This window comes from Plecotus auritus (assembly GCF_963455305.1).
Source record: "Plecotus auritus genome assembly, chromosome: 7".
Lineage (NCBI taxonomy): Eukaryota > Metazoa > Chordata > Mammalia > Chiroptera > Vespertilionidae > Plecotus > Plecotus auritus.
This window is the reverse complement of record NC_137774.1, coordinates 22454225-22469472: the sequence shown is the minus strand read 5'-3', so window position 1 is coordinate 22469472 and position 15248 is coordinate 22454225. Positions and strand designations below refer to the sequence as shown.

The 15248-nt window shown below is 39.0% G+C and overlaps 1 protein-coding gene across 3 annotated transcripts; it reads left to right on the top strand.

Moving 5' to 3' along the window:
• Positions 1–2080: 2080 nt before the first annotated feature.
• Positions 2081–14026, top strand: RNFT1 (ring finger protein, transmembrane 1). 3 transcript variants are annotated; one of them, XM_080680730.1, is made up of 10 exons: positions 2084–2213; positions 2387–2496; positions 3882–4313; positions 4520–4596; positions 5209–5309; positions 6708–6861; positions 7228–7386; positions 9141–9206; positions 12515–12616; positions 13291–14026. In XM_080680730.1, the coding sequence occupies exons 3-10, from the start codon at positions 3923–3925 to the stop codon at positions 13423–13425; spliced, it is 1185 nt and encodes a 394-aa protein (XP_080536856.1). In that variant the 5' UTR covers positions 2084–2213; positions 2387–2496; positions 3882–3922; the 3' UTR covers positions 13426–14026. The 3 variants fall into 3 exon arrangements, with proteins under 3 accessions (XP_080536854.1, XP_080536856.1, XP_080536855.1); XM_080680728.1 differs by lacking the exon at positions 2387–2496 and having other exon boundaries at positions 2081–2213; XM_080680729.1 differs by having other exon boundaries at positions 2089–2496.
• Positions 14027–15248: the final 1222 nt, after the last annotated feature.

Below are 15248 nucleotides of genomic sequence, written 5' to 3'. Positions count from 1 at the left end.
GACCAAATGTTTATATACCTCCACACAATCAATATGTTGAAATCCTAACCCACAATGTGATGGTATTAGGTGATTAGGTCATGAGGGCGGAGCCTCCATGAGTGAGATTTTATAAAAATAGTGTCTTTATAAAAATATTACAAAGAGCTCTCACCATCCTTCCAGCATGTGTGAAGACAGAGCTAGAAGGCCAAGCTTGTCTGTGAACCAGGAAGCAGGTACTCACCAGACACCAAATCTGCTGGCACCTTGATCTTGGACTTCCCAGGGTCCCGAACTGTCAGAAATAAATTTGTTCTTTATGAGCCATCCAGTCTATAATACTGAAGCCCAAAAGGACTAAGGCTGCCTTACTGACCCAAAACCAAATTTGTTGGGAAGACAAACATTAGTCAAGGCTTACATTCTTGGAGACTTAAGAATACCAAAAAAAAAAAAAAAAGCCAATATCTTAATCCATAGTGAGAAGCAGATCTAATACTGGTTGAGGGGGGAAATGTGCCTTTCTAACCAAGGGAAATGGTTTGGTAATAGAACTAACCTGATTTAAGTACAGTCTCAAAGTGAATAATTGAGGTTAAACAATGGATTCAGTTTTACTCTGACTGACACAGGAGAAAATAAGGTGCAAACAATTTCATGGTTCAGGAGCCTCAAAAATCACACACCAGCAAACAAACTTGGGCAAAATTGTTGTAAATGGTTTTAGATCGGGTAGTGACCAATAAAAAGACCAAGTATCACTATTTCCACTCGATACTCAATTCATAAAGTGTGTATAGGAATGTAAATTTATCCTTTCCAGTGAGGAAAGACTAAACCCCTTGCCGAAGTTAACTTAGTCCACATGGCATAGAATATTTAATTTCAAGCCCTGACTGGTTTGGCTCAGTGGATGGAGCGTCGGCCTGCGGACTGGGGGGTCCCGGGTTCGATTCCAGTCGAAGGCATGTACCTTGGTTGCGGGCACATCCCCAGTGGGAGGTGTGCAGGAGGCAGCTGATCAATGTTTCTCTCTCATCGATGTTTCTGACTTTCTATCCCTCTCCCTTCCTCTCTGTAAAAAATCAATAAAATATATTTAAAATAAAATAAAATCAATGAAAACCATTAAAAAAAAAGAATATTTAATTTCAAGAACCGTGGGAAGACTTTCAAGAGTTATTCACTTGACGTGAATATCTATAAATTAAAGATATAAAAAGTTCGGGGTTCAGAATGGAAAGGCTATTGGTGGTTGTGGAGGGTGGGGGAAATGCATGGCATAGAATTATTATCCTTTAAAATATATTCTGGCCGGGGAATAAGAGGCAGGGTTTTTTGTTTCTTTTGCTTACGTTTTTTTCTGCATAACCTTTTTGTTTTAGAACAGATTTACGTTAACAGAATTATAGTGAAGATAGAACAGAGTGCCCTATACCCCGTACAAAGTTTCAAAATCTCTTTTATTTCCACCCCCACCTACACTCTCCCCCACTTCTCTTTGCTTCTGCCCCCCTCGGGGTTTGGCAGGGCCGAGTTCCCACAGTGCAACTTCGGGGTTGTAACAAAAACGCAGCTCCGTGAAAAGTACACCACCGCCCAGCCACAACTAGGTCAGGAGTTAAGCGACCGAAACCCCCGACCGCGCTCGCTCCGCCCCGAGAAGCGCAGATTCCTCGCCAACGTGGCTCCTCCAGCTCCCGGAGCGCGCGCGAGGCGGGATCAGGGGGAGGGCAGCCTTCGGAGGGGAGGTGCCTAGGGACGAGCCGGGCGAGGGACTGGGACAGTCCCCGACTTCAGGCCCCTCCTCCGAGGGCAGGTTCTCAAAGCCGAAACATTTTGAGTCTTAAAACGTCCAGATCTCAGAGGCGCGTGGCGGGTTACACACACATATATAATATATGCACATACGTGTCGCCGGTTGTGTCTAATGCACGTGCCTGGGCGTCTTCTCAGGCGCAGCCCCCTCCTCTCCACAGCCAGCACCCCAGCGGCCCCACGCCCCCCCAGGCACGCTGGCCGCAGCCCTTCCCCCGGAGCGGCGCGCAGCGGCGGGCGCGTGCGCGTGAGGACGTCCGGGGACGCGCGCGCCGCCGCCGCTGCCGCAGAGCTGGGCCGGAGTCGTGGGTAGTAGGGCATGAAGGTGATGGTTCTGACCGAGGGCCGTGAGGCCACGGTTCTCGCTCTTTCTGCCGTCGCCGCCGACGCCTCTGTCTGCTCATCGTCATGAGGTCAGGCCTCGGGGAAGCGGGCGGCGGCGGCGGATGGGCTCTGGGGAGAGTAACTGAGACACTCGAAGCTCGAACGTGGGTGGAAGATTCTGTCCTGGGGATTCCGGAAGAGTTGTTTGCGCTGACTTTTCCTCCTTTTTTCCTTCCCTTTCTTGCTCTTTCATCGAGGAAAGTGGGAGGGTTCTATGTTTTTCTTTATGGAAAAGGCACTAAAACTGTCGCGCCCAGTGTTGGTCTTCAGAGGTTTGAGGAAATAAATAGCACGCGTGGCGTCGGAGCATCGGTGAAAGCTTTTATTTTTTTATTTTTTATTTTTTTTAAATGTTTATTGATTTTTTACAGAGAGGAAGGGAAAGGGATAGAGAGTTAGAAACATCGATCAGCTGCCTCCTGCACACTCCCCACTGGGGATGTGCCCGCAACCAAGGCACATGCCCCTGACCGGAATCGAACCTGGGACCCCCCAGTCCGCAGGCCTACGCTCCATCCACTGAGCCAAACCAGCCAGGGCCATCGGTGAAAGCTTTTAGTGAAAGGAACTAAAAAGCCCAACCTCCGTACAGTAACTGAAAAATAAATAAATAAATATATATATATATATATATATATATATATATATATATATATATATATATATATATATATATTCAAACCTACTAATGAAATAGAATGACCTGCCATACCCTAGCTGCTTCCTACAGAAAAGGCAGGCTGGGATTCCCACGCTGCCGTCCTCGACCGCTGCCCACTCTGGTCACTTAGGGATCTTTTTCTGACAGTGTCCTCTTGCGTGAACCGCCTCCCTCCCCCAACACACACACACACCGATGGTGGCGTTTTTAATGGGCAGACTGTGTAACCTTATTCAGACTAGAGTTAGCTAGTAAAACATGGCGACTCTCCAAGTCTTCCTATTTTAAAGGTATTTGGGTCATATTTGGGTATTTATTGGAAGCTTTTTTATTAGCTTTGGCAAAGCTGTTTCAACATAAGACAAATTTATAGGTCACCTGAGTGAAATGTTTATTAGTTCTCCAAGGTGTTTAATAAGGCATTAAGATTTAATTTTTTTCTTCCTAGCCTTTCCACGCATTAGCAAACATGATTCTTATGAAATGTAGTGTCTACATTGGAGATGAAACTGTTCCAGGTGGGCAGAGTAAATGTACTGAAGTATTAAAATATGAATACTAGTGTTCACATTAGTCACATCTACTGGGCACCCATACTTTATTTTGCTGGTTCTTTCTTATTAGAGAACTGGAGGCATCTGAAGCTCAACTTCTTTGGTAGCAGATGTTCCCTAAAAGGTATTTTGTGTAGAGCAGCAGAGCCTTGTTAACGGAGGAGTCTAGTAACAAGTAATAACCCAACCCGCGTGGCTTAGTCCTTGAGCGTCAACCTATGAACTAGGAGGTCAAGGTTGGATTCCAGGTCAGGCACATGCTTGTGTTGTAGGCTTGATCCCCAGCGTGGGGTGTGCAGGAGACAGCCAGTCAATGATTCTTTCTCATCATTGTTGTTTCTCCCTCTCCCTTCCTCTCTGAAATCAATAAAAAAATAAAAATAAATTTAAAAACAAGTATTAGATAACCTGAGAATAATTCATCTACTGCGATTATCAGCCTCTTTGTTCACTTAGAATATATTCTGCTTTTTTATTTTTAGAAGACGGAGACCTGAAGCAAAGAAAAAAGTATTCAAGGGTCATGCAAGCCAACTGTAGCCAATTGCAAAGAGCTGCAGGCAGTGAGGCTGCCTCAGCCTCCCAAAGTGTCCACACAAGATTGACAGAAGGTTCTGGTCTTCATTCTGGAGATGTGCATATCCAGATTAACTCCGTACCTAAAGAATGTGCTGAAAATCTAAGCTCCAGAAATACAAGGTCAGGTGTCCATAGCTGCACCCATGGATGTGTACAGAGTCACTTACGGAATCAGTCCCGTAACCAAGCAAGGCAGCCTGGTGATACTTCCATGGAGTCTGGAGATCATGGTGGTAGCTCCTACTCTGAATTCCGATATCTCTTCAAGTGGCTGCAAAAGAGTCTTCCATATATTTTGATTCTGGGTGTCAAACTTGTTGTGCAGCATATAACAGGTAGGATGTAATAAAATATTGAATTGTTTCATTGCTAAATTCAGTAAATTTATTTCTTTATTGGTAATCTACTTTAACCTATGTATTTTTGTTACTGATTTTCTGCTAGCTTTTAAAATTGTAAATGTTTCTTTTAAATTCATATCATTGTGTTAGCTCTTTGATTTTTTTTTTCTTGCAATTAACTGGAACTTATTATCTAACAGGAATTTCTCTTGGAATTGGACTGCTTACAACTTTTATGTATGCAGACAAAAGCATTGTAAATCAGGTTTTTCTAAGAGTAAGTATAATAAACTAAAAAAATTACTAAATGTTTCTGTAGATCATATACTCATTTTTGAGAGAAATAGGAATTAAGATAGTTTTTTTAAAAATTGAGATACATACATTATAACATCTATGATATACTAAGTTTTATTATCTAAACTAGAGGCCTGGTGCACGAATTCATACACAGGTGGGGTCCCTCGGCCTTCCTGGCGATTGGTCCGATCGGGGCCATCTCGCCCAGTCCAGGGGGAGGGGCCACGGAAGGTTGGTCAGCCACAGGAGGTTTTATCTGGGAGGCAAAAATAGGGAGCTGCAGAGATAAATTTTATATTTTGCTGGGTCCTTTATGTTGCTTGTAGATTTGGCTTCTTTCAAACATAGGTAATGTTTTTATACAGTGAAGAAACTTTTATTTTAAAAATGTATTTAAATGAGTTCTGTTTTGTTCACTAAAGATATATGGTATGATGTACAGTTTAACAAATATTCTATATTTTTAATAAGTTTAATCTGTTAAAACATTTTAATTTAATAAATTAGTCATTAAAATAAAATAGTTTAATGATATTTAAATCTTTGGCATAATCCAAAGTAATAAATTCTAAAATTGTTTATTTTTCAGGAAAGGTGCTCAAAGATTCAGTGTGCTTGGTTACTGGTATTCTTAGCAGGATCTTCTGTTCTTTTATATTACACCTTTCATTCTCAGTCACTTTATCTCAGGTAATTAGTGATCCAAGTATACAATCATATTTTTATGTAACATATTCCTTAGCACTCTGCATATATTTTACTTGCATATACTTACTGTTAGAGTTCAATTTTTACCCTTCTCCTTCCAAGATTGAAAGCTTCAAGTGACTTTTTCAGATTTGTGTACCCAGGGTCTTGATTCCTAGCAAGCGCTTGAGAAATATTTAATTTTTGATACTTAAATTTTTACTTATATCATCAATAGTTATTAGTACCATTTAGTCAATATTGGTGGTGGTCTGTTTTTGTTTTTTTTTTATATATTTCTTACAAATAAAAACGTATACATTTAAGTTGTACGTGATGTTTTATGTGTACATTGTGTAATAAGAACATGATCTTTGTAAAAGTAAAGAGAAGACTTGTTGAAGGACAGTAGTTGTTAAGTTCCCATGTTAGATGGAAGTGTTCTGAAGTTTTGGCACTAATCAGATAATTAGAAGTCCTGGTTTTCAGTCTAGGTGGAGAGGTGTGGGCAATTTCAGATATAGTTTGTCAGTGGATCCAATATCACTGATTGGATTGGATGGGTAGGTAGAGGGGGGAAATCAAGGATGACACCTAGGATTTTCATCGAAGCAACTGGCTGGATGATAGTACCATTTACTGGGCTTGGAAAAACTGGGAAAGTAACTGGTTTTGAGGGGAAAATCAATCATTTGTTTTGAACATATTGAGAAGTCACATAGAACTATTAAGTGATTTTAAATATATATGTCAGGAGCTCAGAGTAGAGGTTAGGGCTACATATTTTGGTGTTATCAGCATATGATTGATATTTAAAAAACAAAACTAACCAGGGAAAGTATAGTCAGAGAAGAGGGCTCAGGACTGGACATGCCCACAATTAGAGGAGGAGCAGCAAAGGAAACCAGGAAGAAACCAACCATCAGTCACAAATGAGAACTCAGGAGTGTAGTGTTAGAAGTGTAGGAAGAAAATAATTCAGGGAGGTAAATGGAAAAAGGGACATGACCTTTGAATATGGCAAGGTGGAGGTAGTTGGTGATCTGTACAAAAGCAATTAAATGGAAAGGAGGGAATGGAATCCAGATTGGAGTTGGTTGAGAAAATGACAGATATTTAATATTAGTGAATTTTTTTTTAGATTACAGGCTAGAAAGGTATCAACCATGACAAGTTAGGAAGACTGTTCTTTTATACCATAGAGGAAAGATGCAAAATTAATACATTTTAAAAGTCTCTAAAATAAGCAAAATGTTACTCTGTTTACGTGAACTCGTAACACTTGCCAATTTTATATTTTTTACACATCAAAATAAATATTCAGTAGCAAATTAAAAACGCCCATGAATACTTTACCTTTGTATGTTGCTCTGATAAGTTTGGATGTTTTTCTTTTGGTAGTTTAATTTTTTTAAATCCTACTTTGGACTATTCGAGCTTCTGGGAAGTACTTTGGGTTGTTGGAATTACAGACTTCATCCTGAAATTCCTCTGCATGAGCTTAAAATGCCTTATTTTATTGGTGCCTTCTTTCATCATACCTTTTAAATCCAAGGTAAGAAACTAACATGTTTTGTTGATACAATGTTAACAAACCACTCTAATGCTATTTAGTCTCAACCTAATTTTAATTCTGTTATCTCAGACTGGCCATCATTTGCTCAAAGACTTAAACCAAAATATTGATCTAGGAAAAAAAATCAGAATTATATTTGCTTCAGCATCATCTAAAAATTACTTCCCATATCATATATGGAAAAATATTAGATTTGTACTTTCATTCTCCTCCAGGGCATTATCAATTGATAATTAACTGTATGCTGTTACTCAGTTTTTCCCATATTCAATAAAAACTTTAATAAAGTATTTGTGCAATGTGTATAAGGAGCAAAGGTAACTATTTGTTCTCCTTCCTTTTTAGGGTTATTGGTACATGCTTTTAGAAGAATTATGTCAGTATTACCGAACATTTGTTCCCGTACCAGTTTGGTTTCGTTACCTTATAAGCTATGGGGAATTTGGTAATATAACTAGAAGGAGTCTTGGAATATTGCTGGCTTTACTCTACCTCATACTAAAAGTAGGTAACATTCTTAATCTTGTCGTATGATTCATATAATGATTACAGATTTACTTACCATTGCTTTTCTCATGATTTTACAGTTTATCTTTATTTTAGTTTGACCTAATAGATTCTGTATCTAGTTAGAAATGGAGTAATGGAAATACAGTCTTTATCTTAATCCAGTGGTTCAGATTTTATTGGGGGAGTAGACTTCCACATAGCATGGATTATAGACATGGGAAAGGAAAGTAAGTAGAATAGAACATACCCATTTCCAACAGCAGCATCTATCCTACACATTCTGAAACTAGAGAATCTAGTACATTTTAATTGTTTAATTACCGTTTCTTCTGTGTCTGTTCCCCTCAGCTTAAATCACTTTATGAAACTTTAAAATCTAAATATGTTAAAAACATGTGAACCAGGTAAAATTGCCTTGTCTTTGACATAGTTAACTTTATCTATATAAATGCCTAAGCGACCTTTATGACTGAAGCGACCTTTATGACTGGAACGACAGGTCGACCAGTCGCTATGACGCACACTGACCACCAAAGGGCAGACGCTCAACGCAGGGTGGTCAGTGTGCTCCCACAGGGGGAGTGCCGCTTAGCCAGAGCCAGGCTCATGGAGCTGGGGTGAGTGGGAGCTGCGTGGCGCCCGCCCCGGCTCAGGCTCCTCCCCAGCCGCCTGCTGCCTAGTGCACTGCTACATCCCTGGTACACCATAAGCCTGCAGTTACAGTCTCCAGAGAACGGTTCAAGTGCAGACACTCAGAGTAATCAGGATGAGCCTGATATCACCACCAGGCTCCTGGAACTCTGCCTCGGGCATTGAGATCAAATCTCATCCCTTACCGATTGCCCTGGAGCTACAGAGGAAGGCAGCAATATAACAGTGGCCACAAGCGGCAACTGACAATCCGGGTAAAAGTCAAAGAGATGGCTCTGAAGGGTAGGGGCATGGGCAACAGAGCACCCCCACCCCCCAAGATCCTCAACTTTGTATTGTTCACCTCGGAGTGTCTCTTATCAGGCTCTGAGCAGTGGAAAGCCTCCAGCACAGCCCAAGGCATCCACTGGGGACCTCAGGCCAGCAAGGCGCGACCCTGGCCGCAGAAGGGACACTTGCAAATATTTTTTCAGGAAGCTGCGGGGAGAACAAACTCCCCACATGACTTACCAGCGGCTCAAGGGGACGTGGGAATTCCCTAGGCGCTTGGGCGTGGGCTCCAGATTTCCTTTCAATGTGCACGAATCCGTGCATTGGGCCACTAGTATATATATATTTTTTTAAATATATTTTTATTGATTTTAGAGAGGGAGAGAGAGGTAGAAACATTAATGATGAGAGAGAATCATTGATTGATTACCTCCTGCAAGCCCCCAACTGGGGATTGAGCCCACAACCCGGGCATGTGCCCTTGACTGGAATCGAACCTGGGACCCTTCAGTCTGCAGGCCAACAATCTATCCTCTGAGCAAAACCAGCCAGGGCTAACTTATATCTGTCTTGACCAAATTGTACCTCTAGGTATTCAGGTTTCCTTTTTTTTTTTTTTTGGTTAAGAGTTGGTTGAGATCTATAAATTGAGTAAAATATTTTATAATTGGACTTTAAATATATTTAGATTGAAATGATTATGTGTGATATACAACGAACATGCTATTATTATCAATATTTGATATTGTGGCACTTTAGCTTTGATCTCTGGGTTTAGCAGATAGGGCTCTTGGAATTAATGAATAATCTCTTATTTCCTTTTTCAGCTTTTGGACTTTTTTGAACATGTAAGAAATTTCAGACAGGTTTTGAGAAAATTTTTTACACGACCAGTAAGTACATTTTAATTGTTCAAGAAAAAACACTTTTAATCTTTTTTCATTACAAAAACAAGTTAATTCAGCTATTTTACAAATATGGATTTCATTACTGTTTTAAAAACTTTTTTAGTACTTTGGCACTTAGGGTTATGAGAATGACTTAGGAGTTTTATCTATGATCAGTTTCTTTACTTGCATATTAACGTTACCAAGTGCTTATATTTTTTAATGTGCTTGCCCTTTCTAATCATTTGACATTCTTACGGGTTTATAAACATTCCTTTAAAAATCTTGTCACGAACTTTTGTTCCTTTTCCTTTTTTAAATCTACAAATGATGGCTTTGTGTATTTCCATTAACTCCTTATTCAATTTCTTTGAAAGCACTGTAATTTATTGTGTATATGAAAAAAGCTCATTACCAAAAATCAGGTCCCTTGAAATTTTCTTACTGGAAAAATTTCCCCATCAATACTCAACTCTACATGCACAAACTAGAGGCCCGGTGCACGACATTCATGCACTGGGGAATGGGGAGAGGTCCCTCAGCCTGGCCTGCACCCTGCCCAGTCCGGGAGCCCTTGGGGGATGTCCACATCCCTCTCATAGTCCAGGACCCCTCGCTCCTTACCACCTGCCTGCTCGCTGCTCCTTAGCACTGCTGGGGAGGCGGGAGAGGCTCCCGCCACCGCTGCTGTGCTCGTCAGCCATGAGCCCAGCTTCTGGCCGAGTAGTGCTCCCCCTGTGGGAGCATACTGACCACCAGGGGGCAGCTCCTGCATTGAGCGTCCGCCCCCTGGTGATCAGCGCGCACCATAGCAACTGGTCGTCCCACTGTTTGGTCGATTTGCATATTAAGTTTTTATTATATAGGGTAAGTTCAAGGCATGGAATTTAACAATAAGTTGACACTCCAGCCTGACCAGTGTGGCTCAGTGGTTGAGCATCGACATATGAACCAGGAGGTCACGGTTCCATTCTCAGCAGTGCACATACCTGCGTTACAGAGGTGTGCAGGAGGCAGCCAGTCAATGATTTTCTCTCATCATTGATGCTTTTTTCTCTCTCTCCCTTCCTCTCTGAAATCAATAAAAAAAATTTTAAAAACAAATTGACACTCCAGTGTCAATTATAAACTTGATTTATTATGTGATTCTACTGATGTTACAGATTTCAGACAAAGGTTGTCATAGGTTCATTTGCTACTTAGTAGCCTTTGTGGTCAGTAGGTTTCAGAGTTTGATCCTCAGTTTTGCAGTGCATTAAGTACTTACTTTGTCAGGACTCGGGACCTTACTAAAAGAATGCCAACGTAATGATGAATGCTGAAAAACAAGAAAGAGGACTGAATCTCCAAAGTGGACCATACTAACTGGTCCACTAAGATATATTCTTTCTCTGAGACATAGTAATAAGTTTTGCTGCATACTATTCAAACTTCATTCTTTAGACAAGATACAATATAATGGAGAGTTCATTCAACTTTGGTCAGATTTATTCAATTCATTATGTGAGTATCAGCTTTTACTCTAGTAAGGCTTATACTGAAATAGTTTGATATTCTCTGTGAAGCAGAGAGAATATCACAGTCATCAACATTCTTTGATTTATTCTTGAGACTCTTAGGAGTTCCTTAACCTTGCCATCACCATCAAGATAAACCTTCACTTAAAAGGAGTCTGCAATATGCCAGACAAAAATGCTAATTTAAAGCTTGTCAGCCTGTTATCTGTAGTGTACTCTGCTAAATGACACTGAAGGGAAATTGGCACCAACGTCATCTATCAGTAACCTGAAAAATCTTAATTTTTAAAAAATATATTTTATTGATTTTTTACAGAGAAGAAGGGAGAGGGATAGAGAGTTAGAAACATCGATGAGAGAAACATCGATCAGCTGCCTCTTGCACACTCCCCACTGGGTATGTGCCCACAACCAAGGTACATGCCCTTGACTGGAATCGAACCTCGGACCCCTTGAGTCCACAGGCTGACGCTCTATCCACTGAGCCAAACCGGCTAGAGCAAAAAAATCTTAATTTTTAATATTTTATTTTTTGTCTTAATTTGACTTTGTTAACCCTCGATGTTCAGTACAAGTGTAGATCATAACTTCAGACCATGCTTTGCTCTCATTATCATGATTGACTGAACTTGGGTGTTCTTACTTCCCGTTAGCCACCTTTTCCCCATCATTTCTACAGAAAGCTGATCTTATTTGTAACATTTTGTCACATCTAGTTAATAACTAAATTCTCCTGAATTTGTTGAGGAATTATTAAGAACTTAGATCAGAAAGTTTTTTAGTTCATTAGAAGAAAAGGAAATTCAAAGAATTGCATTTTTATTCAGACAGTTAATTTTGAACATTTAACTCTATCCAAGTGATATTTTGTAATTATAGTTCTTTTATAAAGTGTTATTTTTTTCCTAGTACTAAATGCTTTGACTTATGTGATAATTAAGGATAATAATTAAAATTATTTTTAGATTTAGTGGCAAGACACTGTTTAGTCGTCCCCAAACCTTCTTCACATTGAACTCACATGGAGAGCTTACAAAAATTTCAGAGTCCTGTTGTCACATCCCAATATGTCTGGACCTACTGAGACAGTCTCCAGTATGGAGCACAGAAATCTGTTTTTTTTTTAAAATATATTTTATTGACTTTTTACAGAGAGGAAGGGAGAGGGATAGAGAGTCAGAAACATCGATGAGAGAGAAACATCGATCAGCTGCCTCCTGCACACCTCCCACTGGGGATGTGCCCGCAACCAAGGTACATGCCCTCGACCGGAATCGAACCCGGGACCCTTCAGTCCACAGGCTGACGCTCTATCCACTGAGCCAAACCGGTCAGGGCCAGAAATCTGTTTTTTAAAGCAGTCTTTCCACATGAGTTGCATTCAGTCAGCCAAGCTCTGGATTGACTTTTTAGAACCACTGCCATAGATAATAAATGGGCCCAATTTGGCAATATGAGGTCACCTAAATACATTAACATATACGTTTTACAATAGCTCTTATTTCAGATTGCTTAGTTTCTTACGCCAGTTGAATTGTGTTGAATTTGAAGCCTATAATTAGGAATCCAGTGATTCTAAAAATTTTTCAAGATCCTATTATGTATTTAATGAGTTCACCCTGATGCAGTCCATCAAGATGTGGTTCTGCATATGTAGTTAAGCTTTAAAACGTTTGTATCCTTTGGGAGAGTTTTCAAGTGCCTAGTTCCAGGGATATTTGAGAAATATAGCACCACCTGCATATTGGAAGTACAGGAAAGAAACTGGTAAATGAAAAGAACTTCTTATCTTTATAGAGTTATGGAGTGGCTGCCAGCAAGAGACAGTGTTCAGATGTGGATGATATTTGTTCAATATGTCAAGCTGAATTTCAAAAGCCAATTCTTCTCATCTGTCAGGTAATTATATTTTTAAGCAACCTAAATACAACACTTCACTTTGACTTGCAAGGCACATTTATATTAGTTATAAGGAAAAAAAAAAACTACAACGTTTAGCAGAAAGTAGCATTCAGGGCACATATTGGTAATTTCTTATTTGTGATTACGGATTTGGTAGGTTAGCTAAATCTTGTCTCTTATGTTCTAATGATTTTTATGCAGAGGAGTGTATGAAGGGGAAAAATAATTCAAATGGCAAATTGTCTACCAATGTGATCAAAACAAAACAGGCTGTTTGTAATAATGGATATTAGTCTTTTAGAATAATACCAGCATTTGTTATTGGATTGTGGAAGGCCCTTTCCTATACTTTATGGCAATTACTCTCAAAGACTTATTAAGCCATTAAGTCATTATACTTGATCTTAAAGTTATCACCTAGAGATAGCTTGTATTTGATTAAAAGTGATTAAAGGATAGTATAGTCAAAAGAACAGAACACTAGTGGCTCTTACCAGTAACACCATTCTTTTATTCTGGAATGTCATACTTTGTTTTCTCATTTGTAAAATGAAGGGATTAGTGCTCTCCAAAATCCCTTTCAGCTCTAAAGAGTATGATTGTCTATAATGAGATGAATTTAAAATAAAAATGTTATCAAGTTTAAAATGTAGTTCTTAATTTCCTTACAGCATATATTTTGTGAAGAGTGCATTACCTTATGGTTTAACAGAGAGAAAACATGTCCGCTGTGCAGAACTGTGATTTTAGACCAAATAAACAAATGGAAAGATGGAGCCACTTCATCAGACTTCCAAATATATTAAGTTGTATAAACTGTTAAAGCCACAAAACACTTAATTGTTGTAGTCCAGTTTATCAAAAGATTGTTCAACCTAATGCATATGCGACATTTATTCTATCCTAATCATTTGACAGATGATTGCAGTGTTAAATTATGTTTTCTTGTTAATGTTACCAAAAAAGCAATTGGATAACTAGAACTAGTTCTTAGAGAAACTCAGGTATTCTTTCCTGACGTTTTCAGAATAAATAATATTTTTAATATTTTTAAGATACACTTTATCTGAAAGTAGAATTTTCTTTTGCATTGACTTTTATATTTCCAATTCTAAAAATTCTTAAAATTTTCATAAAAGTTGTATTTTTAAATGAACATTCTAAATGCTATATTTTACCTATAACAGATTTTGTAAGTGAAGATTTACTGAGGAAGATATATTTTAATATTGTGGTATTCTCTATAGTATGATTAGCAATCAATGAGAATACATGATTTAAATGTATTGTTTGTTGACCTCATACATACAATCCTGCCATCGGTTTTAATGTTCGTGATCTTGCTTTTTGTATAGTGCCATGGACTATCTTGAAGTACCTATTAAAATAATTCACATGGATTACAAATAGCTGGCTTCACTGATGATTTGAATAGTGTAACAGACAAGACCAACTCAAATCTTAGAAAACAATTCCCTTTATAACTAGTTTTCTCCAGAAGTGTTTTGGAATCTAATGCTTGAATCACCATTACTTAGGAGATTAAAGCCTGCACTCAGAGGCAACCAGATGCTTTGGATTGTGTGATTTGTTTGCCTCTTAAATGTTTGTGTAGTATGGTGGAAAAAGGAATGGGGCACTATCTCCCTTAAAACCTCCAAGGAGGAACCAAGACCTAGTACCAGAAGTCTGAAATGGTAGTTATATCTAAATTTAAGAGTACAAGGCCTCTGCCCATTTTCTCTATTACCATCTATCAGTTTGAACACAAGAAATAGAATTAGGAGGTAGAGGTAGAAAACAAATTTGCAGTGTTATTAAGACAAAGGCTAAATCAACATATAAATTAACAAGAATAGTGACCAACCAGGTACAGGTTAAGTCACTTTATGCCTATATGGCTACCCTAATTTGCAAAAGAACTTCAGAAAGCCTGTAACTTTTTTCCTCAGGTAAACATTGCCATGTTATAAGTACACCTATTTCTATTCATTCAGCGATTATATATTTAACTATTATCTCCTTTGAGAACACTGCAAATATTGAAACAAGCTCACTTTGTGGTGAAGCTAATATTTAGGTATACAGCAAGGGATGTGTGAGAAAGGCAATTTGGAATTAGAATTTGAGTGTGAAGAGAGAAAAGCTGACTTCTTGTTAAAAACACAAGAATAGTATATCTTACTACATGGGTTACTTCAACCCTATTACGTTACCTGTTTACCCTATGGCTATATGGATAACTTTGTTTTTTAATATGATTTGATAACAAAGGAGGTCCCCAGTGGACAGTGGGGATTTTGTTTGTTTTTAACAAACAAGAAAGCATTTCACATCTGAATTTAAAAGGGGGAATATGTCACAGGAGACCTTATCACATCCACTTACTGATGAACTGGAAACATTTCTCTACTTCTATTCCTTCACCTCAAAAACAGGGGAATAGAGATTCAAAAACCCACACATTTTGTGAATTCAGATCACCCCTTCTGAAAAATTGTTTCATTAGCATTAAGAGTCACTACAGCCCAGCTGGTGTGGCTTAGTGGTTGAGTGTCAACCTGTAAACCAGGAGGTCACCGTTTAATTCCCAGCCAAGTTTCAGTCTCAATCCCCAGTAGGGGATGTG

Bases quoted from the DNA above. Each gene is read 5' to 3' on its own strand.
- RNFT1 (XM_080680728.1), top strand. From the start codon at position 3,923: ATGCAAGCCAACTGTAGCCAATTGCAAAGAGCTGCAGGCAGTGAGGCT. The intron at 5,310-6,707 runs GTAATTAGTGAT...TTCTTTTGGTAG, and splicing joins TCTCAGTCACTTTATCTCAG to TTTAATTTTTTTAAATCCTA. The intron at 9,207-12,514 runs GTAAGTACATTT...TTATCTTTATAG, and splicing joins GAAAATTTTTTACACGACCA to AGTTATGGAGTGGCTGCCAG.